This window comes from Panthera pardus, unplaced genomic scaffold, assembly GCF_024362965.1.
Source record: "Panthera pardus isolate Hobbes unplaced genomic scaffold, ASM2436296v1 HiC_scaffold_12, whole genome shotgun sequence".
Lineage (NCBI taxonomy): Eukaryota > Metazoa > Chordata > Mammalia > Carnivora > Felidae > Panthera > Panthera pardus.
In genome coordinates, this window is record NW_026526677.1 from 46,870,145 (window position 1) to 46,897,077 (window position 26,933).

At 48.1% G+C, this 26,933-nt stretch overlaps 1 protein-coding gene across 1 annotated transcript in view; it reads left to right on the plus strand.

Annotated features, from left to right (window-relative positions):
- Nucleotides 1–508: 508 nt before the first annotated feature.
- DKK3 (dickkopf WNT signaling pathway inhibitor 3) overlaps nt 509–26,933 on the plus strand; it is a 46,173-nt gene continuing 19,748 nt past the window's right edge. Inside the window, exons 1-3 of the mRNA XM_019456330.2 lie at nt 509–756; nt 8,102–8,239; nt 11,146–11,229. Coding sequence (XP_019311875.1) covers nt 544–756; nt 8,102–8,239; nt 11,146–11,229 — 435 coding nt within the window. The 5' untranslated portion in view covers nt 509–543. The remainder of the gene's footprint in view (nt 757–8,101; nt 8,240–11,145; nt 11,230–26,933) is intronic.

The window sequence follows — 26,933 nt, forward strand, 5'->3', positions numbered from 1 at the left end:
TGCGTGAGAGACTGCGGCGGGGAAGGAGCGGCTCTGTTCGGTCTCGTCTGGACCGGTGAGGGGCTGGGCCCTCGACCGGGTTCCGATCCCGCGGGGAGGGTGGTGACGGGCGCTCGGATCGCCCCAGAGTGGGCTGCCCAGGGCTGGGCTGGGAGCGGGGTCTTGGCGCTCGAGCTGCGCTGGGACCTGGTCGTGAAGGGGCAGTTCTCGAACCGGGGGCGGCGGGGGGCGTGATTGGGGGTGTGGGGGGAGCGCCACGGGCGTTGGGGACTAGGCTCTGTCGCTGCTCCGGGGAGGGGGGCATCCCTGGGGGCCGGGGAAGAGCTCAGCCTGTGCTGGAGGAGGGGGTGGGGGTGCGGAAGGGATGGAGCGGTGGGGGCGGGGGGCGCCGCGCCCCGAGGGCACTCTGGGGGGTAGAGGGGCGCCGGGGGCGGGCCGGGGTGCAGGGCGGGGCGGGGCGCCGGGGCCGGCGTGGGGGTGGTCGGCGCGCCTCTGACCGCGTTCCGGGACGCAGGCGGCGGCGGCGGCGGGCGCAGAGCGGAGATGCGGCGGCTCGGGGGCACCCTGCTGTGCCTGCTGCTGGCGGCGGCGGTCCCCACGGCCCCCGCGCCGGCTCCCACGGCGACCGCGGCTCCCGTCGAGCCCGGCCCGGCTCTCAGCTACCCGCAGGAGGAGGCCACACTCAACGAGATGTTCCGCGAGGTTGAGGAGCTGATGGAGGACACGCAGCACAAACTGCGCAGCGCCGTGGAAGAGGTGGGTGCGTCTGGCGGGCGGGCGGCTCGGGATAGCCCCTGGCTGGGGGAAGCAGTGCTCGGAGCGCTGGCCGGGTTCCTCCGTTCCGCGAAGGGGCTGGAAAGAGCGGGCAGCAGATTCGGAGTGATTCGGCGGCAGCGCAGGGTGATCTCAACTCCCATCTCATTCTGACTTTCCTGCCAAAAGATCTGGATCTGGGCCTGTTCACCGAGAGCCTCCGGCTGGGCTCACCCAGGGGCAGCCGGGGTCACCACCTGCTTACAGGCCGCTGGCCACTACCCTGCAATTGTCTTCAAGTGTGCAGTTGTCCCCTCCCCCCTGTCGTAAGCGGATGTTTGCATGGCCCCTGGTATTCCAGCGCTGTGGTTTTGCAGAGAGGCAGAGGAAGCTCCAAGGATCTCAAGTTCTAGCTTGTACGTGGGGCTCTGAACTTGTGCCATCTTCTCAAGACATAGTTAGGATGCCACGTGAGGACAAAAAGCCCCGAAAGCTTTGCTGCTGGTCTGTCTGGGCTTCCCCAAATGCCGTGTGAGGCAACGAAGGAAAATCAGAATCCTGAATCCCAGCAGTGTACGTTTTGAGATGTGGGGGTGGGCGTGGGGAGGGCAATGTGGAAGGCAACCCACCTCCACCTCAGTAGTGCTTTGGAGTCAGTCTTGGGCTCAAGGTTCTCCTCTGCCACTGACTAGCAGGGCGACATTGGGCAAGTCCCTTAACATCCTGTACCTCGGTTTCCTGTTAGAACTAAATGCCATGGTATGTGTGGGCACCTGGCATATAATAGGTGGGCAATATACAGCAACTGTTATTATCAGGTACCAAATACCTTAGCAAAACTTTGTCTGGCTTCTTCTTTCCATCACCTCCCAGGTCCAGACACTATGGATGGCATCCTCTATGATGAACACCCATTTGTCGTCAGGGCAAGAGGTGCAGCTCGCCCAGCCCTCCCAGCCCAGGTGTTAGGAGCTGTCCCTGGTGCCTGGGGTCGGTGGGCATGGTCACTGTCCGGCCTGGCTCTGGCTGTATGTAGCCTGTGTTTGGAGAGAAGCCAGCCATCCCAGTGAAGGAGTCAGCAAGAGACCAGATGTCCAGGCTGGGGGCGGGAGCGGGGGGTGTCAGGCATCTTCCCACCCATTTCTCTACATTCCGTCTGGACAGAGCCTTAAATGCTAGCTCTGGTCTAACGGGTCAGGTTGCTTTCTCCCCACAATCTGCGTAGTTTGGGGATATTTCCCCTTCCTTCCCACAGCAGTCAGCCTGATGGAGTATGCAGTGAAGGGGACATTGGATTGGGAGGCAGCTGTGTGGGAAGCTGTACTGAACATCCACTGGACAGGCCAGGTTCCAAAACCCATGGACAGACGTTCTATTTCCTGTGAAGACAATAGAATCATGACATGGAACAATTAAAAGGAGAGGGGAATCAGATGGGCCCTAACATCTCTTACTCTGCCCCTTCATATTAATGGAGCTCGTGATCCTTCTGGTGCCAGGGTGGGTCATCTGCTTTCCTTCTCTGGGTTCCAGGATTTTCCCTGTTGCACACGGATTCCCACTGAGACTGATGAGGTCAACTCCATGTTTTTATTCCGTGTGAACTTGTTTGTGCAGCATGGTCTTCTGATGGTGGCGCTTGCTGAGGGAGATGAGGGAGAAGCAGGGGCCTCTTTAGTCCTGCTCATTGATCAGAGCAGTTTGGGACCAGCAGCCCTTAGTGGCCTGTCTACTCCATGGGAGTTGTCCTCATTGGCTCTGCCAGGGCCCCAGCTTCCTCCCTCCAGATGCACCTCTGCTTGGGTTGTGAAGGTGGGCTGGTGGAAGTTTGCCACCAGGAGATCTGCTGGCTGCTACCTCTGTCCTGCTCAGTGGTCACTCCCCAGAGAGTGTCCTCGATGGCAGTGAGGACAGGTTGAGAGAGGCTGAACACCTGCATGGCAGGAGAACAGGCCGTGGGAATCAACCTTTCTCCGTCTGGTCCTAGCTCTGCCACTTACTAGTGGTGGGATTTAGGAAATGTCCCCCCGCCTCCGTTAGGCTAAGGGGGGATGTAAACGAGAGGATGCAAGTAAAGCAAGTTGTCTGCTGTCTAAAATGGGATTAAGTAAAACTGTGTAATAGAAGTCACCCCCTGAGTTTGCGGTCAGGGTTATGGGAGATTGTTGGTTCCCAAGAGGAAATGGCTGTCATTGTCATCATATTAATAGTACCAGCGTGGATGATGACAAAGAACCACCAGTGTCTGATACTTAATAGAGTCTCAATAGATTGTGGCTATTAGTATTAATTTTTTTAAAAGAGACTGCCGGAGGGGTGGCAGGGTAGTTCAGTCGGTTAAGCGGCCGACTCTTGACATGGGCTCAGGTCATGATCTCCCAGTAGTGAGATGGAGCCTCCGAGTTAGGCTCTGCACCGAGCATGGAGACTGCTTGGGATTCTCTCTCTCTCTCTCTCTCTCTCTCTCTCTCTCTCTCTCTCTCTCTCTGCCTTTTTCCCACTCATTGACTCTGTCTCTGTCTCTCTCTCAAAATAAGTAAACATTAAAAAAAAATAAAAGTGACTGCCGGAAAGCCCCTCACATCTCATAAATACAGGATAGTTGCTATTTACTTCCCTGAGGAAAGGACCAGGACAGATGGATTAGTTGTTTACATAGTTGCATAATGAATCTGCTTTCAAGTAATTTCCTGATATTTTAAATATCCCAGCTGACTCGAGCTGCCGATTACTTTTTTTTTTTAATGTTTATTTTTGAGAGAGAGAGAGACAGAGACAGAGCATGAGTGGGGCGGGGGGGCAGAGAGAGAGGGAGACACAGAATGTGAAGCAGGCTTCAGGCTCTGAGCTGTCAGCACAGAGCCTGGCGCGGGGCTCAAACTCGTGAACTGCGAGATCATGACCTGAGTCGAAGTCGGATGCTTAACCAACTGAGCCACCCAGGCACCCCAAGCTGCTGATTACTGTTAAGGGAAAGATGAAGTTAACTGTACTTGTAGGATCATTATTGGGGGAAGCATACGTCCAAATGGTTCAATATAGGCTGTTCCTATTTTGATGTTTTAATATTCTATATGTTACTGATGGGTGTGTTTTGAGGATAAAACCACTTTCTTCCCCTCCCTTCCTTCTGTTCATTGTAACTGACACATTCTAGAATGTTCTTAATCACTTCGGGTATTCCGAGGAAGAGCCCCAATACCAAGCCTCGATTTATCTCCCCAGTTTTTCCTGCTATACCCCTTTAACCGACACACAGAATCAACCAGCTCTAAATGCCATTTTTTATAACATGCACATTCCTCCTTTATGAAGCAACTCCTATTGCTGTAGGCTTGAGTTTCTCTTGCTAGTGGCAGTAATAGTTGTGGTTGAAATTTCCATTGTAAACTGTACTTTTAGTTCATGGTGCCATTAGAGAACTATTAGCTCATTCTATTGAAATAACCACTGGTTGAGAGGGAGAAGGTTTTATAAAAAGAATCTCTGCTCAGCCCGGAGCAAACTTTAGATTTGGTAACTTGTCGATTATTCGAAAGCCAAACTGGAGGATTCAGGTTCCAAAGGGAATTTTAAAAACATGAAAATATTCCCTTCTGCTTCTGGATATAGCCTCTCTAGCATCTTCAGTCTCCTGCTCTTTCCAGGTGTATCTTTTCTGTCACTAAACATTCCAGGATCTGTCACTTAAAAAAAATTTAAGGGGCGCCTGGGTGACTCCGTTGCTTAAGCGTCCGACCTCGGCTCAGGTCATGATCTCATGGTTTGTAGGTTCGCGCCCCACGTTGAGCTCTGTGCTGACAGCTGGATCTGCCCATGAGTCCCTCTCTACTTCATCATCCACCGTTTTATCCTGTGCCCAACGTGGACCCTGTGCCCCAGCCAACAACACACACCATTCTTGTCCAGGCTACCACAGCCTTGCCTCCTCGTGCCCCTTTCCATTCACATCCAACCCATTCTTGGAGACCAGCTCAGTCACCCCTCCTCCTCCTCCTGGAGGTCTTTCTTTTCATTTCTTTAAACCCCTGGCTTGCTTCTAGAAACTGTCATAATCATCCCCAAAGTGGTTTATGTGGGGCTCTGCTATCTCCCCAGTAAATGCATAAGCTACTCAGGGCAGAATCACACTGGACAAGTCACAATATTCGGAGTCAGATTGCCCTGAGTTCTGTCTGAGCTTTGCCGCTTACTAACAATGTGATGTGATGACTTAGGAAGATCCCTTCACTTCTCTTCACTCGTGTTCTTCATCTGCAGAATGAGGGCAACAACACCTTCCTCCTAGCGTTGCTGTGAATGCTCAGGGAGGCAGGGAAGGCGTGGCGCATTGGCTCAGACATAGCTGAAGCCCAAACGTGGAGGCCGTCTATTGTGACAATGACCACGATGATGATGAACCCAGTGATCAAGTTTCGGACACCTTGGCAATCCTCTCAGGGTCAAACACAGCAGTTGCTGACCAAGTCCTCATTTGTGTCTACCAGACTCGCTTCTAGTTCAGTGTTTTTGTGCTACGTCGCGACATGGCAATTCTTTTCCCGTATCCATCCCAGCTCATCAAATGTGGTTGAGAGACACAGGAAAAGAGGTGCCTTAATTGGTACATGAGAGAATAGAAGACAGTGATTTTTTTTTTTAAATAGAAGAATCTTTTTGAGGATTAGTTTTAAGAAGTAAAAATAGCCCAGAGTCAAAGATAGCAGTGTTGGAAAACTGCCAGCCACCAACTAGAACTTCTCTTTGTGTCTCTCGTTTAAATCCTAGAGAGAGTATCAGATTGGCTCAACTGGCCTTTCTTTGAGTCCAGTCAGCTATGAACTGGTCACATTGTCAACTACTCCCTCGAGGTGGGGCACGGTGGTAAACGCACAAGGGGAAATTGGGTACAGCTTCAGGTTGAATGACATCTCTGGTATAAGTGTCACGGAGGCTCATAAGACTGGAGGATTTGAGACCAGCAGCCTCAGAAATCTGACACCAGGGGCGCCTCCGACTTCGGCTCAGGTCATGATCTCATGGTTCATGGGTTTGAGCCCCACGTCGGGCTCTGTGCTGACAGCTCAGAGCCTGGAGCCTGCTTCGGATTCTGTGTGTGTGTGTGTGTGTGTGTGTGTGTGTGTCTGCCCCTCCCCACTTGCTCTTTGTCTGTCTCTCTCAAAAATAAATAAACATTAAAAAAAAAAAAAAAAAAAGAAATCTGACACCAGAGAAGAACACATGTTCAAGAAGAGCCAGAAAGAGGGGAGACCCTGGGAACTAGTCAGCTGACCCTCTCTCTACAAAGGTCCCTGTTGTACCCAAGAGGTGAGGTGGGGAAGGAGACATAGCTGTCGCCCTACCTGTATCAGGTAAGGGGCTGTCTTGGGGATGTTTGGCTCTTCCCACCCCTCACCACCAGACCCTGCAGCAGAGGTTTGGGGACAAATAATTTATTTGGGAAGTGATCCCAGAAATACTAGAAGGAAGTGGGAAAGTAAGATGGAGGAGAAGAGAAGGAATAGAGACTGTGCTAATGAGCAGGTTACTGCTAGGCACTGAGGCACCCCTGGGGTTCAGCCCCACTGGGCGTCAGAGAGACTCTGCCTCTTTGCGGGGAGAGGGGGGTGGGGGTACTTACCGGCATAGCCTTTGGCTCACTGATTGAGGATGGTTCCTGGGGTATTAACTCCCCAGCGCTTGAGGTCTGTGCAGGCTGAGCACGCTGAGCTGCCAGAGAGAGACAAAGCTGGTTGTTGGCACGTAAGGGAGTTGGATGCAGATCACGGGGAGATGGACGGGGCACCAACAGCGGGTGTACAAGGGCCAAGACTGTTCAATGGAAGCATGCTCAGATCCCACATCTGCTTTTTCCTGACAGTCTTTTTTTTTTTCTTTTTATGTGTCTTGTGGATATCCTACAGTGAATTTTTTTATTTTTTTTTATTAAATTTTTTTGACATTTGTTTTTGAGAGACAGAGAGAGACAGAGCACAAGTGGGGGAGGGGCAGAGAGAGAAGGGGACACAGAATCCGAAGCAGGCTCCAGGCTCCAAGCTGTCAGCACAGAGCCTGACGTGGGGCTCGAACCCACAAACTGTGAGATCATGACTGAGCCGAAGTCGGATGCTCAACCTACTGAGCCACCCAGGCACCCCAAATTTTTTTATTTTTAATTTCTGTAAACATACAGTATAATATTGGTTTCAGGTGTACAATATAGTGATTCAACAATTCTACACATCACTCAGTGTTCATTGGGATAAGTATACATTTAAAAAAAAATTTTTTTTAACGTTTATTTATTATTGAGAGACAGAGAGACAGAGCATGAGCAGGGAGGGGCAGAGAGAGGAGGAGATACAGAATCCGAAGCAGGCTCCAGGCTCCGAGCTGTCAGCACAGAGCCCAATGCGGGGCTCGAACTCACAAACTACGAGGTCATGACCTGAGCTGAAGTCGGATGCTCAACCGACTGAGCCACCCAGGCGCCCCAAGTATACTCTTAATTCACTTCGTTCACTGTTTCACCCATCCCCTCACCCGTCTCCCCTCTGGTAACTACCAGTTTGTTCTCTATAGTTAAGAGTCACTTGTTTGTCTCTTTTTTGTCTTTGTTTTTTTGTTTTGTTTCTTAAATTCCACATTTGAGTGATATCTTCTGGTATTTGTCTTTCTCTGAATGACTTACTTCACTTACCACATCTTCTTTATCCACTCATCTATCGATGGACACTCGGGCTGCTTCCTTAGTTTGGCTATTGTAAATAATGCTGTAGTAAACATAGGGGTGCATATAGTTTTTCGAATCAGTGTTTTTGTGTTCTTCGGGTAACTAGTGGAATTACTGGGTCATACAGTAATTCCATTTTCAGTTTTTGGGGGAACCTTCATTCTGTTTTCCATCATGACTGCACCAGTTTGCATTCCCACCAGCACTGCATGAAGGCTTTTTTTTTCTCTACCTCCTCACCAACAACTTGTTGTTTCTTGTGTTCTTGGTTTTAGCCATTCTGACAGCTATGAGGTGGTATCTCATTGTGGTTTGGGTTTGCATTTCCCTGATGATAAGTGATGTCCTTCACTGATAGTCTTGGAGAGTTATCCAGTCTCCCTGAGCCTTACTCTCCCCATTTGTAAAATGGGTACATTCACACCCATCTCCTAGGGAGGTGGGATTTAAGGCTATAACATATGTAAAACATTTAGTGCAGTGTCTTATTGTAGTGGGTATTCAATTAATGGTATCTATTGCTGCCATTATTTGTAATTGCAGAAGAGGAAAAGAGAAGTGGTTTTCTTTTTTTCTAGTGGAATGATTTGTATCAAGAGAAAACAATTTTGCTCATTAAGTTCATTGATTTAATAGATGGAAGCAGAAGAAGCTGCTGCTAAAACATCGTCAGAAGTGAACGTGGCAAAATTACCTTCCAGTTATCACAATGAGACCAACACAGAAACCAAGATTGGAAATAATACCATCCACGTGCACCGAGAAATTCACAAGGTAAGGGTGGCCAGGGCCAGGACGTTCTTCTTTCTGTAGCACCCCCGTCCCATCAGAGAACTAAGGTCTTGTTTACAAATTTGATCCATAAGCCAAAAATACGAATAAGGTTGGTAAAACACAGATTAAAAACCAGAGGGAGTAAGGGAGCTGTTTAAGTGGGAGAGTGGTGTACATATCAAAAACCTAAATTGCTTTTGCATTCAAGTAATAAATTCAACTCTAGGCTGCCTGCCAGTCCAATTGCAAAGGAATGGTCTGGGGTTTTTTATCATTTGAAAAAAAAAAAGGGTGCAAACAAGTGTCTAGAGAGGTACGTCTCTAGTATTGAATTTGAGGAATTTATCTCATAGGTTTTAATGTATGTTTTAGTAGAGAGTTGAAATAGAGTTCATGTTTGGTGAATAGATCTTCACTGTTTCCTTAGGAGGAACTCAGAATGTGATACACTCCATCTTCAGAATGGAAAGCCCCTATTGCCATGAGATTGAACATCTTTTCATTTGCTGGTTATCCATTCAAACTCCCATAGCAGAGTTTTTCCCAGCCTGCCCCATGTCTAAGTGTTCTTGGTTTAATGTCTGGCATGAAGAGCAAGCAGGTTCATTCATTACCTGACTTGAGGAAGAAAACACCAGAAATCCAAAGGCACGTAGCATTAACCTGCCTTGGCGTGAGAGGTCGCCATCGTGACTTAGGCAGGACTGTGAGGGCAAACCTTGTGAGCCTGGTTTCTCTTGAAGAGAGTCTGGCGTGCAGACATCCAGGGTCATTGTAGAGGCTGTTGAGTTGATGTCCTATCGTTAGCATCAAGGAGCTTGACCTCTAATCTCATCTAAACTCATATACACAGAGCCTGATGGTTCTCACGAGAGAGTCTCACTTTTGTTCAAGGGCCCAGGTAATGACTTGGTTGAAACAATAGCGTTTGTGTGTCATAGAGCATAAAGGGGTCAGTTTTTATGGGCCATTGCCTTGACCGTAAAGTAGCCTTTATGTGGCTCTTCTCCCGCTGCCTACTGATGGGCCCAGCTTCAGAGTGTACCCCCGTCACCCCAAGATAAATGAATGAGTCACTCACTGAAAAAAAAAATCCTTTAGCATTGCTCATCTGAGGACTGCAGAATGTTTCCAAAAGTCATTATTTTATCTTTGTCAAAACCAATGTTAAGTCATTCTTTTTGACAATAACAGGTTTGGCTACTTAAGGATGCTTCTTGTAGATGTTGGAATACCCAAGTGTGAGTCCTTCCAGTAACTAGTATGATTTTGAAAAATTATTTAAATTTTATGTCCCTCACTAACCATACTTATGAAATAAGTATGTCAAGAATATACGTGACAGTAGCATGAGGGGCAAATAGTTTAAAGTACATGAGAGATCATTGTAAACTACAAAGTGCTTGCAACAGCAAGGTCTTATATTCCTTTTTTTTTCCCCAGTAAATTTATGTTATCAGCACAGCTTACTAGTTCTCCAGTAGGTTCCGTGGAGCACCTGTCCTATGCAATGCTTCACGAAAGAGGGACTGGGGGGTGGTGAAACATATTTTGAAAACATTTTCCTTACTTCTCCTCCTAGAGATAGAAAAATGCACACTAGTATATACTAAAGACTTTAAGAAGTCCTGCATGTATAGAACCATAGAATTTTTAAAAATATACCATCAGTTAATCTGGCAAAAATCTGGCATAGAGGAAGAAGACACTGCCTATTTGCTGTAGTGGAGATTTATCAAGATAAAAATGTTAAAGGGCGCCTGGGTGGCTCAGTCAGTTGAGCGTCTGACTGTTGATTTCGGCTCAGATCATGATCTCAGGGTCATAGGATCAACCCTCTCATCGAGCTCTGTGCTGAGTGTGGAGCCTGCTTAAGATTTTCTCTCTCTCTCCCTCTGCCCCTCCCACCTCCACTCACACTCGCTCTCAATTTTATATGTGTGTATATATATGTGTGTTGATTATATGTTATATTACATATATGTATATATGTTGATTATATGTTATATATATATGTGTGTATGTATATATGTTGATTAAAATATATCTCTTCAGACGGCAGTTGGATCCACTGTGACAGATTAGGCTGAGTTTCCACTTTGTTCTGGATGCAGCCTCCTTGTGATATTAGAGCTGGCAGGAGCTTTACAGATGACCTAGTAATGAGGACACTGTGAATCAGAGAAGTGGCTTGTTCCCGGTTGCATGCTAGATGGCTGTTGGTAGCTGAGCCGAGGCTCGAAGAACACAGATCTCCCGTCTCCTGGGCGGACATCCTTTCTGCTCTTTACCACCAGCACGAGCGTTCGATAGACAGGGCCTTTGGTGGGGCAGGAGTGGCCCGCGGTGCCTGTCAGGATTTGGGGGGCTCAGCTTAGAGGCGCCTGCTGCTGGTTACAGAATCAGATCCAGACCCCAGATAAGGGAGCCTCCCATTGTACTTAAGCACTTTCTTGATAAAATACTTCGCCAGAATCAGGAAGGGGGTAGCTGTGGGTAAAGCCTGCTTGCTTCTCATGAGAGATGTTTGATTAGACACCCAGACCTGTCACTGTTGAAAAGAAAGTTGACGTTGAGTTTCAAGTGACGAGCCCCAAGAACAATAAAAGCAGCCAGTGCTGAGTATGTGCTCGATGACCGGCTCTGTGCTGAGGGCTTTGCACAGACCTCCCCAGCGCTCTGCATAGCAACCCTATGAGGTAGACTCTGTTATGTTCCTTATCGCGGTGCAGAGAGGAGGCCGTCTGTCTGACGGCTTCTGGTGGAGTTCAGACGAGAGGGGGAGTGGGCATTCTCTCTATTTTGGCAGATGCCCCAGCTTTCAGAAAATGGAAGAAAGAAACCAGCTTGTGGGATGTGCTCAGAATTCCTTCTGTTGCATGCTCACTATACTTGCTCTGCCGTAGATCACCAACAACCAGACTGGACAGACGGTCTTTTCAGAGACGGTCATCACGTCTGTGGGAGACGAAGAAGCCAAAAGGAGCCACGTGAGTTGTCCTCTCTCCTGGGCTCACCCTGGAGGCGCACACCTTTGTTTAGCTTGTGACGGGTGACCCAGACTTCAGGCTGTGGGCAGAAGGGAGCTGACTCTCATTTGCCTCTTCTGCGTCCTTTCTACCAAGATGCCCGGATGCCTGCCTTTCTGGCCGGAACGATACAGTCTGGTAATAGGCTCTGGCTCAGTGCTCTCTGCATCAGGAACAACAGGGAAATGAGATTCAGTTGGTATTTGCATGGCTCCCCTTTAGCCTTGAAAGGGAATAAGGAGGTACCAAGTACATTGATTGGGGGCTCTGGCCATGAGATCTGATGCATCCAACCTGGAATCCCCAGAACCTCTGGTGTGGCCAGGCCTCTTACAAGCCCAGCCCTGGTCAGGCAGTTTGAGAGCAAGAAGACCTCACAGGGAAGCCCGTGGTCTAAGGGAAAAGGGCTGTCCTCCTTCTCCAGGCCTCATGCTCTGGCCACTTGTGATTGTTCCTACTACACAGTGGCCTGCTGCTTTGTCCAATGGCGGCATGGTTTTTATAGAACCACATAGTCCTAATGTTGGAAGGGGCATATTTCACAGGAGGAAAGCCTGGGCACGGTCGGGAGATGACCTAGTTGGAGTCAGTGGTCTCCAGACTCCCAGGCCCCAGGTGGCTCACCTGTACTTTACCTTCTCAGAGAGGTGGCTGGCTTCAGATGCAGATGCCTGGTGAGGAGTAGACAAGGTGACTGCCATGTGACATGGTCAGCAGTAAAAATGTGCTTCCTCTATGGGGACCCCAAGAACCAGCCTGTCTGTCCCCAGGTTCCTGACACAGACTTTAACCACAAGTTCTTACCCTCCAACGTGCGGAACGCATCCCTGGCCTTCACAGGGGATCAATGATTTTTCTTCACTTCTTTTGGTATTCTCATAGGAAGGGTAGCAGTGTACCCACAATAGCTAGGGAGGTGGTGCTGATGTGGTTGGTAGTTGATGGGTCCTTTTTGCTTGGTTCTGGCACGGTGCTCAGACATTTACCTCAGGCTGGGGGGTCCAGTTGGTTGTGTGTGATAATGGTGACCCACCATTCAAGGGACCTGGGGGCAAGCTCTGTAGTGAAGTGGAAAGAGCTCTAGCAGTGGAGGCTGGAAGCAGGGGTTTGTCACTTATGAGTTGGGTCACCCTGGTCACAGAAGCCTTTGAAGTGAAGATAGGGTCGATGGACGGTCTGGAAGGAAGAGAGGCTGCACTTCAAAGGTGGGAAGAGAGAGAGGGAAGCAAAAAAAGAAAACAAAAACAGACAAACAGCCACAGGATGTGGTCATGGTACCAAGAGGGAAAAGCTTCAGAGTGTTATACATTTAGGTCTCTGTTTGGGGCCCCTTGAGGGAAGGAAAGCCTCAGCAGAAACCATGCAATAGAAAGGGTGGGGGAAACAGAACGCTCAGGGCTGTGAACTAGCAAAAATGTCTCTGTTGTCAAGTGTGAGAAAAAAGAAAAAAAAAAAAGCATGTTATTGCACAATGGTACATCCTTTTTCCGGGAAGCTTCCCAGGGCCTTATGATGAACACCTGCCAGAGGCCCACCCCATGCCTCCTCTTTTGCCCTCCAAGTGAGGTGAATGTGTCAGGTTTTGAGCCCTGTGGGAAGGGAACTGAGGCCCTGAGAGTGGCGGGGGGGCAGGGGGTCGGGGAGAAACAAGATCTTGAAGATGCTGAGGATGTGCTTGGGCCACACTTGTGTGCCGCCACCAGTGAGCTCACTTCCCAGCTGCCCCTGGTGTGCGTGGCCTTGTGTGCCCATGTGTGTCCATGCTCCGGGGCCAGCTGGGAGGCCCAGAATCCCCACACCTGCCCGCACAGTCTCCTGTGTCCATCCTGTGATGGAGGACCCACAGCGCCCTTGTGCAGCGTATAATCCCAAACCAGTCTTGTGAATGCAGGTTGACAGCAAGGGATAGATCATAGAAACCCAGTTCTTGATTTCTGCTCAAGAAACTCCTTGAGTTTCTCTGTGGGAATAAATTCCACTTTGCTTATCTAGAAGGGAGATTTGGGGCATCGGATACTTGACTGGCCGGTGTCTGGCGAGTCCCGTGGTCTTTAGAGAACAGACTGGAGACTTTTGAAGTCACCTGTGGAAGGGCTATCATGTGGCAGAAATGGTGGCATGTGTACCTTACAACAGAGCCTCTCTCATTGTTGGTGTGGCTTCTCAAGAGTCAGAGAAGCAAGATCTAGTATCGAATGCCCACAGAATTCTTCCATTCAACTCCTCCTTGGTTCCTGGGTCACCATTGTCCCAACACAACTGAGCTGGGGCTTGGGCATCATCTTTACAGAGACGAGGCACTCCTTTTAGTGAATAGGAAGCCATAAAGACTAGATTTCCTTCAAAGGGACACAAACGGGCGAACATTGTCACTGCTGTCCCATTCTGTAGTTTCGTAATATAATGATTTTTGCAAACGGACGAACATTGTCACCACTGTCCCGTTCCGTAGTTTCATAATATAATGATTTTTACAGTTGGCCCTGAAATGCATTACATGCTGAAGAAACTTTCTCTGAAATGGAAAAGAGAGATTTGCCATTCAAAAGAACAAAATGCTATGCTGTTCAAACCTTCAAATAGTGTAAACAGGGGCTGAAGTTTCAGGATTTAAAACGCCCAGATGAATTCAATTAAAAATAATCACCGTGCACTCCATATTTTCCTTTCTTCAAATGCTGCAATGTGTATTAATATGTATGGTAACCCAAGGAGGCCCATGGAAAATTACAGACAGTAATACTATATGGCTGTCTAGAAAATTTAGCCCAGTATGTGCAAGGTCTTGGTCTGTTTTTACATTCAGATGTGAAAGCGTTTTGTTATTTCACCTGAGCGCCCCTGCGATGGTGATGGGGTCTGACGTCTTTCTGTGAGGCTTTTGTTCTAAGCCCTCAGCCCGGCTCCCTTCACGGGCCAGTGGGTGGGCTGATTGATGTTGGGCTACTTTTGAGCGGAGGAGTTAGGAAGAAAGTGGCGTGCCGGAAGCCAGAGAGTGGACAAGCCATTATGCATAAACGAGAAGCTTTTATTTATAGAACAGTGTCCCCAAACATGAAGCATCTCGCCCAATTAGCCAAGGCACCATTTTGAAGGGACATGTCCTCTCATTAAAATACGGCTCACAACTACAAAGCTTAGCACATCATGCATTTGCTGTCTTTTCTGTTTTCACATTCGAATATGATCTAGAAGAGTGAGTTTGTTTTTCCAGCTGACTATACCTAGTTTGAACCTACACATTCAATCACCTACAGCCAACTCCAAGATACCACTCAAGACTTAGGAGACCACAGGTACATTTCACTACCCAAAACATCCAGATGGTAGCAGTTTGAGTGACCAAGACTCCCTTGTCCAGAGAATGATCAGTGCAGACAGTGCCTTTTTTTACTAGAGATGGTGGTCTATGGACAGTGACAATGGAATTCTCCACAAGTGTGAAACCAAATGTCTTCTCTTTTGTGAGGGTACTTTGTTTTTTGTGTCGAAGGCTGGGGAAGTAGAATGGTAAACCATGGCTGGACTTTTTGAAGATTTATGTTGGTTTGTTTCCCCTTGAATGGTAAACATCTGGTCACCTCAAAGCCCTGAGGGACAGACCCACCAAGCATGTGAGAGAAGAAAGGAGGTTAGATGACCCCCTTCTCCATTAGGCCTCAGGTTCTCCTTTGCTTCCAACCGTTCATTCATCATAGAGTCGACACAGGTGGGGTACCAGCTTCATTTGCTCCCCATCCCCTGATATTTGATGCTGGAGTTGCCCTTATCAATTTAGTGGAATTGCTGAGGGCACCATGATAACAAGTCACTGGAGGTGTATTTTAACAGAAATGCATTGGGCAGGGCATGAGTCTGTTAGAGAAACTCGGTCAGCTCCCAAAGTCCTTGCCTCCTGTTGGGAGTCCTGTTGGGCAGGGAGGCAGGGGTGGCCAAGTCCCGGGAAATACAGCCCTTCCCTGTCTGTGTCCAGGCCGATTGAAGTCTGAACAAGGTAGTCTGAACCTGGGTTCAAACCCTGCCTTGACCCTTACAAATTCTGACCTCTGTGATTCGGTTTCTTCATTTATCAAATGGGGCTAATAATCTCTGGTTGACAAAATTGGGTGAGAATCTAGGAAGGCAGGGTTTATAAAAGCTCTTTGTAAGGCTTGTTATTATTGAAAAGTAATTAAAACTGGGTTCTAATTGGCTTCTCCCCTGGTTCCCAGCAACCTGTTGGAAAAAGAATGGAATTTGCTTGGCAGCTGAGGGTGTGTGTAAAAGGCCTCCACTGGCTTCTTTGCTTTGATGTTTAAAGCCTGGGGCTAAGTTCTTCTGAGGCCTGCCTCACCCTCTGAGTCATGGGCTTTGCCAGAAGCTCTGTGCTCAGGTTGACTCACCCTGCCCCCATCTTGTCCTTGCCAGTCATTTGTGTCTGGTTTGGGCATTGGGGATACACGCTGAAGGAAGGATGGGACACAGTGAATGACAAGAATAGGTGACAGTCAGGCGCTGACAAGTTCCGGGAAGCTGGCAGGATGTATACTGGTTTCTATAGAAAATAGCCGACTTAGGGTTGTAAGGGTGATAGCATAGTCTTGTGTGAATGTGCAGGTCTCCAGTCCTGTAACCAAACATCTGGGTATGTTTGCATTTCTAGATTTATAGTTTGAGTTGACTTTGTGATTTCTGGCCAAGTTTAAGGCCCTCATGCCTTAATACAGCAGGAAAAAAAATTTAGGAAAAATCGAAGAGTTCTGGATCATTCTGAGAAATGGATAAACAGTCCCAAATAAAGTTGATGTGGGTGAGTGGATTTGAATAAGAAGTAGGCATTTCTCTTTGAGCTATAACCTGGCCGTATTAAATTGTACTCTCCTCGACCTAAGTATCCTTCAAGAAGGAATTCATGAAATATACATGATGCCACATGCAACATGAAAATACTATGAAGTTAACACAAATGAGTTTCATTTAGGTTTCATGGAAGTTAATATGAAAGGATGTCTTCAATTCAATGTTAAGTGAAAAAAGCAATTGCAGAACAGTGTGTATACTATATAAAGTATATAAAATACACTTTACACATACAGCATATAAAAATACCTTATTTTTAGAAAGAAAAGTATGCCTAAAAAGCTGAGCAAAATATATGCTAAATCATTAATAGTAGATATCTCTGGAGGAATTGAAATTTGCAGAGACTTTTCCTTTATTTCTATATTTTAAAAATGTTTTTAAGAGGAGCATATGAATTATTTATAATTTTGCCATAATCCTCTGTCTACATATTTTTAAAAATTTTTTTAACATTTTTTTTTTTTTATTTTTGAGAGACAGAGAGAGAGCATGAGCAGGGGAGGGGCAGACAGAGAGGGAGACACAGAATCCAAAGCTGGCTCCAGGCTCTGAGCTGTCAGCACAGAGCCCGACTCGGGGCTCGAACTCATGACCTGTGAGATCATGACCTGAGCCGAAGTCTGACGCTTAGCCAACTGCGCCACCCAGGAACCCCACATCTGTCTGTGTTTTTAAATGATTTTGCAAGTATTTTCATTGTGTAAATTTAAAAAATTAAACTGCTAAGCCAAAGGGTGTGCATATGTAACATTTTGAGACATAGTGCCGTATTTTCCTCCAGAAAGATTGTACTACTTTTATTCTTAGCAGTTTCTGAGACTGTATTCTACCAACCCTCATCTATAGTGGGTGTTACAATGGGTGATCATCTAGAGCCTTTTTTTTTATTTCTATTTCTTTGGATACCAGTAGGTTCAGGGCAATGGCTGTCTGAGTGTTAGAAGTTGTAGCAAATAGAGGCTCCACAGATTTATCTCATCCTTACTCCCCCTTTCAGGGAGCAAGGTCAGTTTTGCATTCCAGACTGTTCCTGAGACCAAAAAGCATCTGCCCCACTGTGGGGCAGATTAGGAAGATGTGAAGTTCTGGTGGAAACTATCCCAGCGTTCAGTGTACAAGTCACCCTGGGGAGGGGGTGACAGTGACATGCAGGTGACTGCCCTCACCCCTGTGAACACGAAAAGACAAGCATTGCCTCCTTCCTCCTCCCCCCACCTCCACAAACACTCCAGACAAATGCTTGGTTGCCTCCTGTAGGAGAAGCATTTCAGTGGGGTGGCTAAGGGCTTGGGTCCAGGCGGATCCAGTTCAAAGTGCGGGCCTTTATGGCTTATGAGCTGTGTGATTTTGATTAAATGCCTTAACTGCTCTAAGCCTTAGTTTCTCCACAGGTACAGCGGTATTAATGAAAGTACCTTCCATGTAGTGTTGCCCTGCAGATAAGATAAAAATAATCCAGGTTAAAAAAAAAAAAAAGCCACACATTGTGTACAACGTAAGAGTAAGCAGTCAGTAAATGCCAGACATTTGTTGTCCTTATCTGATTACCCCAAAACCACAGCTGTCAAAATTCCCAATATTAATTATTCAACTTATTCATTTATTTGCACATTTATTGAGCACTTCTTTGTGTCTGACAGATAAACAGAAAAGACAGTCCCTGACTTCAGAGAGCACCCAGGCTGGTAGTAGACCAAAAAAAAATACACAGGTCATAACATGAATTCATATTTCTTCCTAAGGCAGAGGTCGTACAGGGGATGGTGGGAGGGAGCACTGTGCAGCTGCCATATCAGGTAGCCAGGGAGGACTTTGTTGGGAGACAGTCCTTCATAGTCTGTGGCATTTGTGCTCATTTTATAAACAGAGGCACTAATTGCCCTTTTGCTCCAGACTGTCTTTTCAAGGATGTTTGTACAGCAAGCAACCTTGGAAGATAGAGATGGCTCTTCCTCTTGGGCAGAGGGCAGGTTTGACTGCAGTCTGTTATAAAAGATTTGGGTTTTCTAAGCCGGACATTCCTCAGCCCTGATGCACACCCACTGAATGCACAGCACCCACCTGGGCCCCCGTTGGTTGCCCCATGGGACTTGAAGCCAAGGGGACCCGTCACAGACCTGAAGCTCATACTACTTCTGTGTTGTCAGCAGTAAGGTCCTTTGTCTCTGACCCAGGGGTCTCCTGTCTTCTGCTGCCATCCATGAAGCCGTGGAAGGTTCACTTGTCACTTTGCAAGCAGGGTAAAGTCTTAGACCCTTCACATTTCTCAGCCGGCTTCCCGGAAGAGGTGACAGTTGAGCTGTATTTTGGATGATGTCTAGGAATTCTCAGTTGTGGGGAGGAAGGGCATTCCTTGCAGAAACATTCTTGGTTCAAAGCCAGGGAGGCTTACGGAAATAAGACCACGTGTGAGGAACACTGCATAGTTTAGAAAGCCAGAGCGGATGCATGCTTGGGGGGAGCAGCAGATGAGGCTGGGGAGAGGCAGAAATTAGATCAGGAAAGGCTTCAAGAGCCCAGCCAAGGAGTTAGACATACGTGCTGAGTTAGTAACATCCTCCATCTGAAACAGTTTGACATGCCCTGTACTGGGTATACAGTGTATTGAGGCTCCACACAATCCCCAGAGGAAAGAACCAGGAAGACATGGTTTGGTTAGTGGAAACGTTCATTGGTGGGGACAAAGTTTTGCTTAATCCTGGTGAAGTTCAAGGTCTGAATCCCTTGTGCCCTACAAAATGCCCGGCCTCAGAGATTGGAATCTGGAAACGTTTACTTAGAAATGGAATGGTCTGCTTTTGCTTGGTGCCACTAGGCAGGCCAGCTAAATGACAGTGATCGAACTTGAAATCTCATCAGGCTGACGGCATCTGCTGCAGAACAAGCCGACTTCTGTGGTTTCTGAGCAGCCCGAGCATGTCCGGGGCTGGAGAGCTCCTCAGGTAGGTGTCTGGCTGTCTGCTGCTACTGGGACCTAAGGACCCTCCCCCAGAGCAGCCTGAGCGACATTCACCATAGGACCTTTGCATCCTGGCTGTAAGATATGTGGCTCTGCCCTTCCTTGCCCCTTGGCATTGTTCTGAATAACTCCCAAAGCTCGTGAACCCACTTTGTGTTATTTTAAAAGTAACATTGGGGGAAAAAAAATAATACCAAGGGCCACAACATCCCACCGTATTCCCTCATTTAATCCGTATGGTGCTGAAAGTGGCCAGAAAGTTACCACCCCCCCCCCCCCAAGTCCACCTGTTGCTCATTTTCAGGGAAAATCCTGGTAACAGTTCAGACCACCCCATCGGTGCTGTGATGTATGGAGTGCTCAGTAATAACTAATGACCGTAATGACGCTAATAGTAATAGATGATGATGAAGGGAAGAGCTGCCATTTGTGGAGTCCTGGCTGTGTGCCAGGCACTGTGCTTAGGATCTGACCAACTTCCCCTTACCTAATCTGCGTGGGAACCACACAAGGCAGATACCTACTGGCCCCATTTTACAGATGAAGTAACTGAGGCTCAGAGAAGTTGTACAAGCAGAGCCTGTACTAAAAGAAAAAAAAAACACAAAACACATCCCTCACGTCTTCTTGATTCCCAAACTCCCAAAACCCGTACACTTAATGGACCATTTTTTTTAATTGTGGTAAGGTAAAATACATACAACATCAAATTTATCGTGCCCAATGATTTTTATGTACATAGCTCAGTAGTAGGTACATTCACACCATTGTGCAGCCAATCTCCAGACATCCTTTCATCTTGCAGAACTGAAATGCTGTACCCATTAAACAGTAACTCCCTATGGCATCCTTTCTTCCAACCCCAACCCCCAATCTTCTGCTTTCTGTCTCTTAGGAATTTGACTTCTCCAGGTAGCTCCTATGAGTGGTATCATACAGTATTTGTTTTTGTTTTTTGTTTTGTTTAAGTTTGGTTTTTTTGGTGACTGGCTCATTTCACTTAGCATGTTGTAGCATGTATCAAAATTTCCTTCCTTTGTAATGTTGAGTAATATTCCCGTTGTATGCCTATGCCATTTTGTTTCCATTCACTCATCAGTGGACACTTGGGTTGTTTCCACCTCTGGGCTATTGCCGATATGCTGCTGTGAACAGGGGTTGTGGAAATACTGTCTTCGAGTCCCTGATTTCAGTTCTTTTGGGTATCAACCCAGAACTGGAATTGCTGGGTCATATTGTAATTCTGTTTTTAATGTTTTGAGGAACCTTCATACTGTTTCCCACAGCAGCCGACCTATTGTCCATTCCCACCAGGGGGCATGAGGTGGGACATTTTTTTATCTCTTGGTTTCCACGACTGCAGGCACTGGGGGACTCGAGGGCCCAATCTGAGCAGAAGGGCTGGATAAAACTTCCTGGGCTCTGCTGCCCTTGGTCAAGGCAGTGTGGCCTCTGCAGTGTGACAGCCACAGCCTCAGGGGATGTCTTTGAGGTGGAACTGCCGCCACTGCCCAGAGATTCCCACCCTGGCCCCAGCCTCTAGCCCCAGGTTGGCTGCATGCAGGGCCAGCCTCCATCTTGGAGATTCATCTCTGGGATCCAAAGATGTGATTTTCTTTACCATTTTTAATCTATGCCCTGTCCCCTCCCTCCTTTACAAGACCCCCCAACAGAGTGTCCTAGAAGAATCATGGAGGCTCCACAGGCCTCCCACTTTCCTGCCGGGGGAACCACAGACTCCCAGGGGCTCAGGTGGGGTGTCTGACTTCCGGGGAGAGGGTGTGGTGGTGGCAGCAGTGTTTGAATTCCCACTGGTGGTAGGGAGGGCTTTCCTGGGAGGAAGGACAGAGGACAGTGCCAGTGGAGGCCCTGGCCATGCCCTGTCCTCCTCTGGATCAGAGGTAGGGCCAGTGGAGGGGACCTGGGTAAGGAAGGGGACTCACCGTCAGGCCCCCAAATCTGATGAGCTTAGCTGGCCTCCCAGTCAGGCAGGAATGTCTGCTCTTGGTGACAGCTCCAGCAGACTGGAGGGAAAACCATGGGAATGATGGCTGCGGATGGGGCCATCTAAATGTTTGCACACATCTCATGGCTCAGTCTAGAACTGCCGTTAGCTTCATTTTTAACCTCCACCTCCTGGAAGAATAAGAAGAAACAAGACTTTGGGCACATTTAAGGGAGCACAGTGCAGTGGAATTTGGAGTCGCGAAGTGCCATGGGTTGGAATCCCGTGGAGAGAGGGGAAGGGCTTCCCTCACTGCTCTGAGCGCTGGTCCCTGCTCTGTGAAAGGAGGATTCAGTGACCCCCCCCAAGGGTGTTTTAGAAGAGACAATGTGTAGAAAGCATCTGGCACTTAATAGATACCCGGTAAATGTAAATTCTCCTTCTGACCTGCTTTGCCGGACCCCTAGGGACAGGAAGCAGCTTTCTGGACTGTGACAAATCAATAAGTATGTGTTTTGTTGTAAAGTTGCTTCACTTGAAACACAGTAATTCAGAAAGTTTCTCAGGTGATGGCCGCTGAGGTGCTAAATAAAGCAGATGAGAAAGTTGTTGTGTATGAAGACAGTCCTCATGCCAAAGATAAAGTAAAACGATATTGCACTGAGTCACAGAGTTATAAATGGAAAATTTTATCAGGGACCTTCGAGCTCCTGTAGACTAGGGATGAAAGCAGGTGGCACAACACTGCCATTCCCCCCTCCCCCACCACTGTGACTATGGCAGCCATTGCAGTTACTTCCTAATGAGCCCAGATAGGGCCTTGGAACTTGAGACAACCCAGCACTTCGAGCAGCCACTGGAAATCAATTGGAAAAGCACTATACTTGACATCCATTTCTTATTCCTGCTCTAGACCAAACCTCTCATTTTACAAATGAGAAAACAGTTGGGTCCCCTGGGTAGCTCAGTCGGTTAAGCTTCAAGCTTTGGCTCAGGTCATGATATCACAGTCCGTGAGTTCGAGCCCTGCGTCGGGCTCTGTGCTGACAGCTCAGAGTCTGGAGCCTGTTTCAGATTCTGTCTCCCTCTCTCTCTGTCCCTCCCCCGCTTGTACTCTGTCTCTCTCTCAAACATAAAAAAAAAACATTAAAACAAAATGAGAAAACAGAAATGAATTTTCTCCAAATCATGGAGTTGGGACTTTATTGTCCAGTTAGGTTTTTAATACATTGTGGACCTGGAGTTTCCTGTTGAGGAAGCAGGTTTCTGGGTGCCACATCTCCGAAGATTAGTAACAGAGAAGACAGTCTGCCTAATGCTGAGAAAGATGATGAAGACCGATGGGGAAGGGTCTTCTCAGGCCCAGGGAGAAAATCAGAAGTTCGTAAAGTGGCAGCAGGGAGAAGGGTCTAGAAGACCATGAGCCCTGGTGATGGGGTTTTGGAGTGGTGCTGGGGGGCCAGAGCCAACGGCCAAGAAAGAATTCTTGAGATGTCTTTGGTGCAAAAAGGTGATTTTATTAAAGCACGGGACAGGACCCGTGGGCAGAAAGAGCTGCACTGGGGTTGTGAAGAGTGAGAGGTTATATCCGTGGAGTTGGGGGAGGTAAAGGCCAAGGGGAGGCATCTAGAAGGACTTGCATATGCTAAAGAAGACTCATAAGATACGAGAGGCCTTGCTCTTGTCAAGATAAGGCTGTTTCTCTATAGCAAGGCATTAACATTAAGACAGTAGGGAGTTCCTGGAGAAATGTTATACTCTGTATTTGCCTCAAGTATTTGTCAAAGGGCTGCAGGTCAGGAAGAAATTTAATTTTACCTACCATTTCCTTCTTTGTTCCCCACATCACTATGGAGGGGAAGGTGAGGTGGGGGCACCAGGAAACTGAGTCTAGAGGTGTCTGGAGAGTAGGCTGTTGATAAGAGTGCCTTTTTCTGGTAATTTACTAAGACATATGTAAACTGATGGAGACCGCTGTCCTGCATGACTGTGATCTCGATCAGTGAACTGTTCCCTGGGTACTCCTTTCCTTTGGAGTGCCCGAGGGATGTCACACATGTGGGGGTGTTTGCCAGCACGTGCTTTGCCTTCAGCTGGCCTTAGGCTCCCTTCATCACTGGGAAGGGAGGGACTTTGTCACGTTCACCTCTGTGTTGACCAGAGGTAGGCACTTAGTAGTTGAGTGCACAGATTTAATGAGGACTGTATGACCAAGGAATAACTTGGGGAATATAAGCAGGAGCAGAAATCCTTGAAGATAAAGTTCAGCGAAGAGCTACAAACAGGCAGATGACAAGAAAGATGACCCCCTCTGTGTTTGTTAGCTTTCGTTCATTTGTCTACATTACTGACGCCTTGTGTTGGGCTGTGCACCAGGGGTTTTTACAGGTTTTATTTTCTTCTAATCCTTTACCATCCTGAGAAGTCAGTATTCTTTCACAGCAGAGGACATCAGAGTGTAGAGAAGTTAAGTTCTTGAAGTGGTAGACGGTTGACTGAGTGGTAGAATCAGGCTGTGAACATGGGCATAAATTGTGGGCTTTTCGATAAATAGACCTATTTCTGATAGAGAAAGTCGTGCAAGTTTACAGCCGTGATTTCAGGTGCTTGAAGAGGTTCTCATGATCTCTCCACCTCTCATTACATTCCTATCATTTATCTGATTTTATTTTGTGTTTTTTTTTTTAATGTTTATTTTCGGGAGAGAGAAAGAGAGACAGAATGTGAGCAGGGGAGGGGCAGAGAGAGGGAGACACAGGATCTGAAGCAGTCTCCAGGCTCTGAGCTGTCAGCACACAGCCCGACGCGGGGCTCAAACCCACGAACCGTGAGATCATGACCTGAGTCAAAGTCGGAAGCTTAGCTGACTGAGCCACCCAGGTGCCCCACATTCCTGTCATTTACATTGAGTCATTAAACACTTCCTCCCTAAACACCCAGAATGAAAAACCAAACTCCCCAAAGGGCAGCTCCGTAGCAGTGAATGCTGGAATCTTTCCCTCCTGAGGATGGCGGAACTCTTTGGGGTCACCCAGAGAGGAGAGCAGAGGAGAGTTGTTCAGGAAACCATGGAATCTCTCACCCACTTTCTTCTGTTCTCACCACTGGTCGGTGAGAGACCAGCTGCCACCAAAGAGGAACATGCTAAACCACTGGAGAAAAGCATTTTAAGTGGGTGGCATGCCCACATATCTGAAGAAGTTGGCCAGTGACAGATCTCAATGATGTGATGTGGAAAGTCCAGCCACAGGGAAACAGCCCGAATTTTCCATAGTCTCATGATTCAAGGCCTCCCTGAAGAGGGAGCAGGCACAAAGGACAGTAAGAGCCCACTGCCTCGTGAGTATGGTCAGGACGGAAAATATCCTGGCTGGAAGACAGAGGAAGGCCTGAGCCCCAGGCCCTTGGGTGCCTGGGAGGCTAGAAGTGCGTGGAGGCCAGCAGACTCCATCCTTTTCAAGTCCTGGAAGCCGCGGGACATAGGCTCATTCCCACATGCACAAGTTTCCCCACCCAGCACCCTTTTGTTTTTCCCATTGCTTACAGGCCCTGTGTTTCTCCCGACAATGTGTACAGGGACCTCCTTCCCCGGAGAGAACACACACCCAGCAGCAGAGAGGCCAGTAGTCCTACTCAGTGCCTGCCTGGCAGAGCTGCTCCCCTCCCCGCGAGCGCTTTGCTAAGATTGGGAGGATGAAAGGAAAAAGAATATTCACTGAGCACCTACTATGTGCCAGGTGCTGTGTGACCATTTCATAGATGCTCTTTTCCTTAACTCTTACCAAACCCGCCTTAAACGGGGTGCTGGCTCCCTGTTAAAGACCAGGAAGCACAGGGTGACCAGCCAAGGCCACCCAGCATGGGGGTGGCAGAGCTGGGATTTGGAAATAAGTGTTTTACTTCAAAGCCAAGGCTCCTTCTGGACGACACCACCTTCCAGAAGGGCCGGATGGGAGGCCTCTGACAGCAACGGAATGTGGGGCGCATGCCGTGATAGGTGGCCACACTCACCACCTTTCATCTTCCTGGCGACGTAGTCCGTTAGGTTTCCCCATTCTCATTTTGCAGGTGAGGAAGCTGTGGCCCAGGGATGTTAGGTGACTTACCCAGGCTCGCCCAGCAAGGAGGACTGAGGAAGGAAGCAGACCTGGGGAGCTTACCCTGAGGGGAGCGGATCCTTGCAGAGCGCGGGGGCTGGGTCTCAGCTCCGTGTGGCTGGACTTCTCGGCACCAGCGCCTCGGGGTGTCGGGCGCGGGAAAGCTGGGTGTGCCCACACCACCTTGCATAGACCACTGCATGCAGCCACAGCTTTCCCCCGACCCCGCCATCCCACCACGGGGAAGCACAAGAAGATGAGCAGAAGGAGGCTAGAGCATGTGTTTTCCACACCTGAAACATATTAAGGCCTTTTCCAGGCTCATTAACATAAGCAGTTCAACTTGGAAGGCTTAACAATTCCACAAGCCCCTTTTTAGCCCTCACTGTGGTAGAACTTTGTGGGTAGTGTCGGGAGAAGAAAGGATAATTGCTAAGGGCAGGAAAGGGGCCAGGACTTGGGGTTTGGAAGCTCATTCAAGGCCCAGGATGAATGCCAGGCTGGTTCCCCCACCCAGCGGCCTGGCAGAGGGCGGGGGAAGTGACTTTTTCTGCAGGGGGGAAACAACTTTGTGTTTGTTTCATGCTGCTTTCAATTTTCTTTTTTTTTTTTTTTTCCTATTAAAAAAAAAAAAAAAAAACAACTTGAAGGGATTCTTTGAGATGTGTTTTTAAAAGAGGGCCTGACATTTGAGGCACTAAAAGCCATGCTTTTTATTTTTAACCTTGGATATGCATGAGGATCACCTTCTTAACCTGGATAGAACTCTTGGGGAACAAAAAATACACACTTGTCTTCACGGACTTCGAAATCAAAGTGGTGCTTCCCTCAATCTTGAGTGTAGGCAACAAAGCACAGTGTTATTAGCAGTGCCTTTGTGAGCAATACCAATTTTAAATTCTCTTCCTGTTGCTGCAGATGCTTTGAAACAGCATCTACAGTCACCACTATTTAGAAATTAAGGTCATCATCAGGCCTGCCAGTAGCTCTCACTTACTGAGTGTGTTAGTAAAGAAACTCGTGACACACTGTATCTCAAAATACTTTGCTAATTGTATTTCAGTGCTATCACTTTCCTTTGTAGTCTTGTGTGTTTTCCTTTATTCACCATGCCTTATTCTGAGCGAGGGTCCATGGGCTTCATTCAGCTGCCATAGGAGTCCATGGCACAAAAAAGCTTAAGGCCCCCTATTTTGAAAAAGGCCAGTGGCCAGTCACACTGGGGCCTCTGAGTCATTCGGATTTAGACACAACCTGTTAGGTGGAGAGTTTACTGAAAGGGATCCATCTGTTGCATTTTCTGGAGTGGAATCCCCACCATCGTAGACGGGACTAAGCCCTGAGGCCCAGAGTAGTGCCGGCCTCCATCCAGGTGGTCTGAATCCTAAGGACTATGAAGATCCATCCGCAGGAAACTGAAGTTTGAACAAATGCTGGTCACCAACATTTGGGGCTCTTAAAAATATTGGGATTGGGGTCCATCTCAGATGTAGGTGTGCCCAGGTGCTCCCCAGATCTGCTGTTTGATGCCTGTGTGGCCCAGAAGGGGAGCTGCTTGGGACTCCAGCAGAGGTCAGCCTCCGTCTGGGGAGGCCAGAGACCTTTGTCGTGGCTCGGCAGGGTCAACTGCCTCCTGAAGTATCTCCTGACCTCTGGCTCCCTTGGGGGCCTGCTCATTGATGGCTCAGCCCGAGGATACTGAAAAGACAGCCTGCTGGAGATGTTCAGTGTGTCAGGGGGATCACTGCACTGCCCCGGAGCCTTTTGTCCCTCAGAGAAGACCCCACTCGCTCCACTGACGACTCCAGCCCCATGCCTTTGG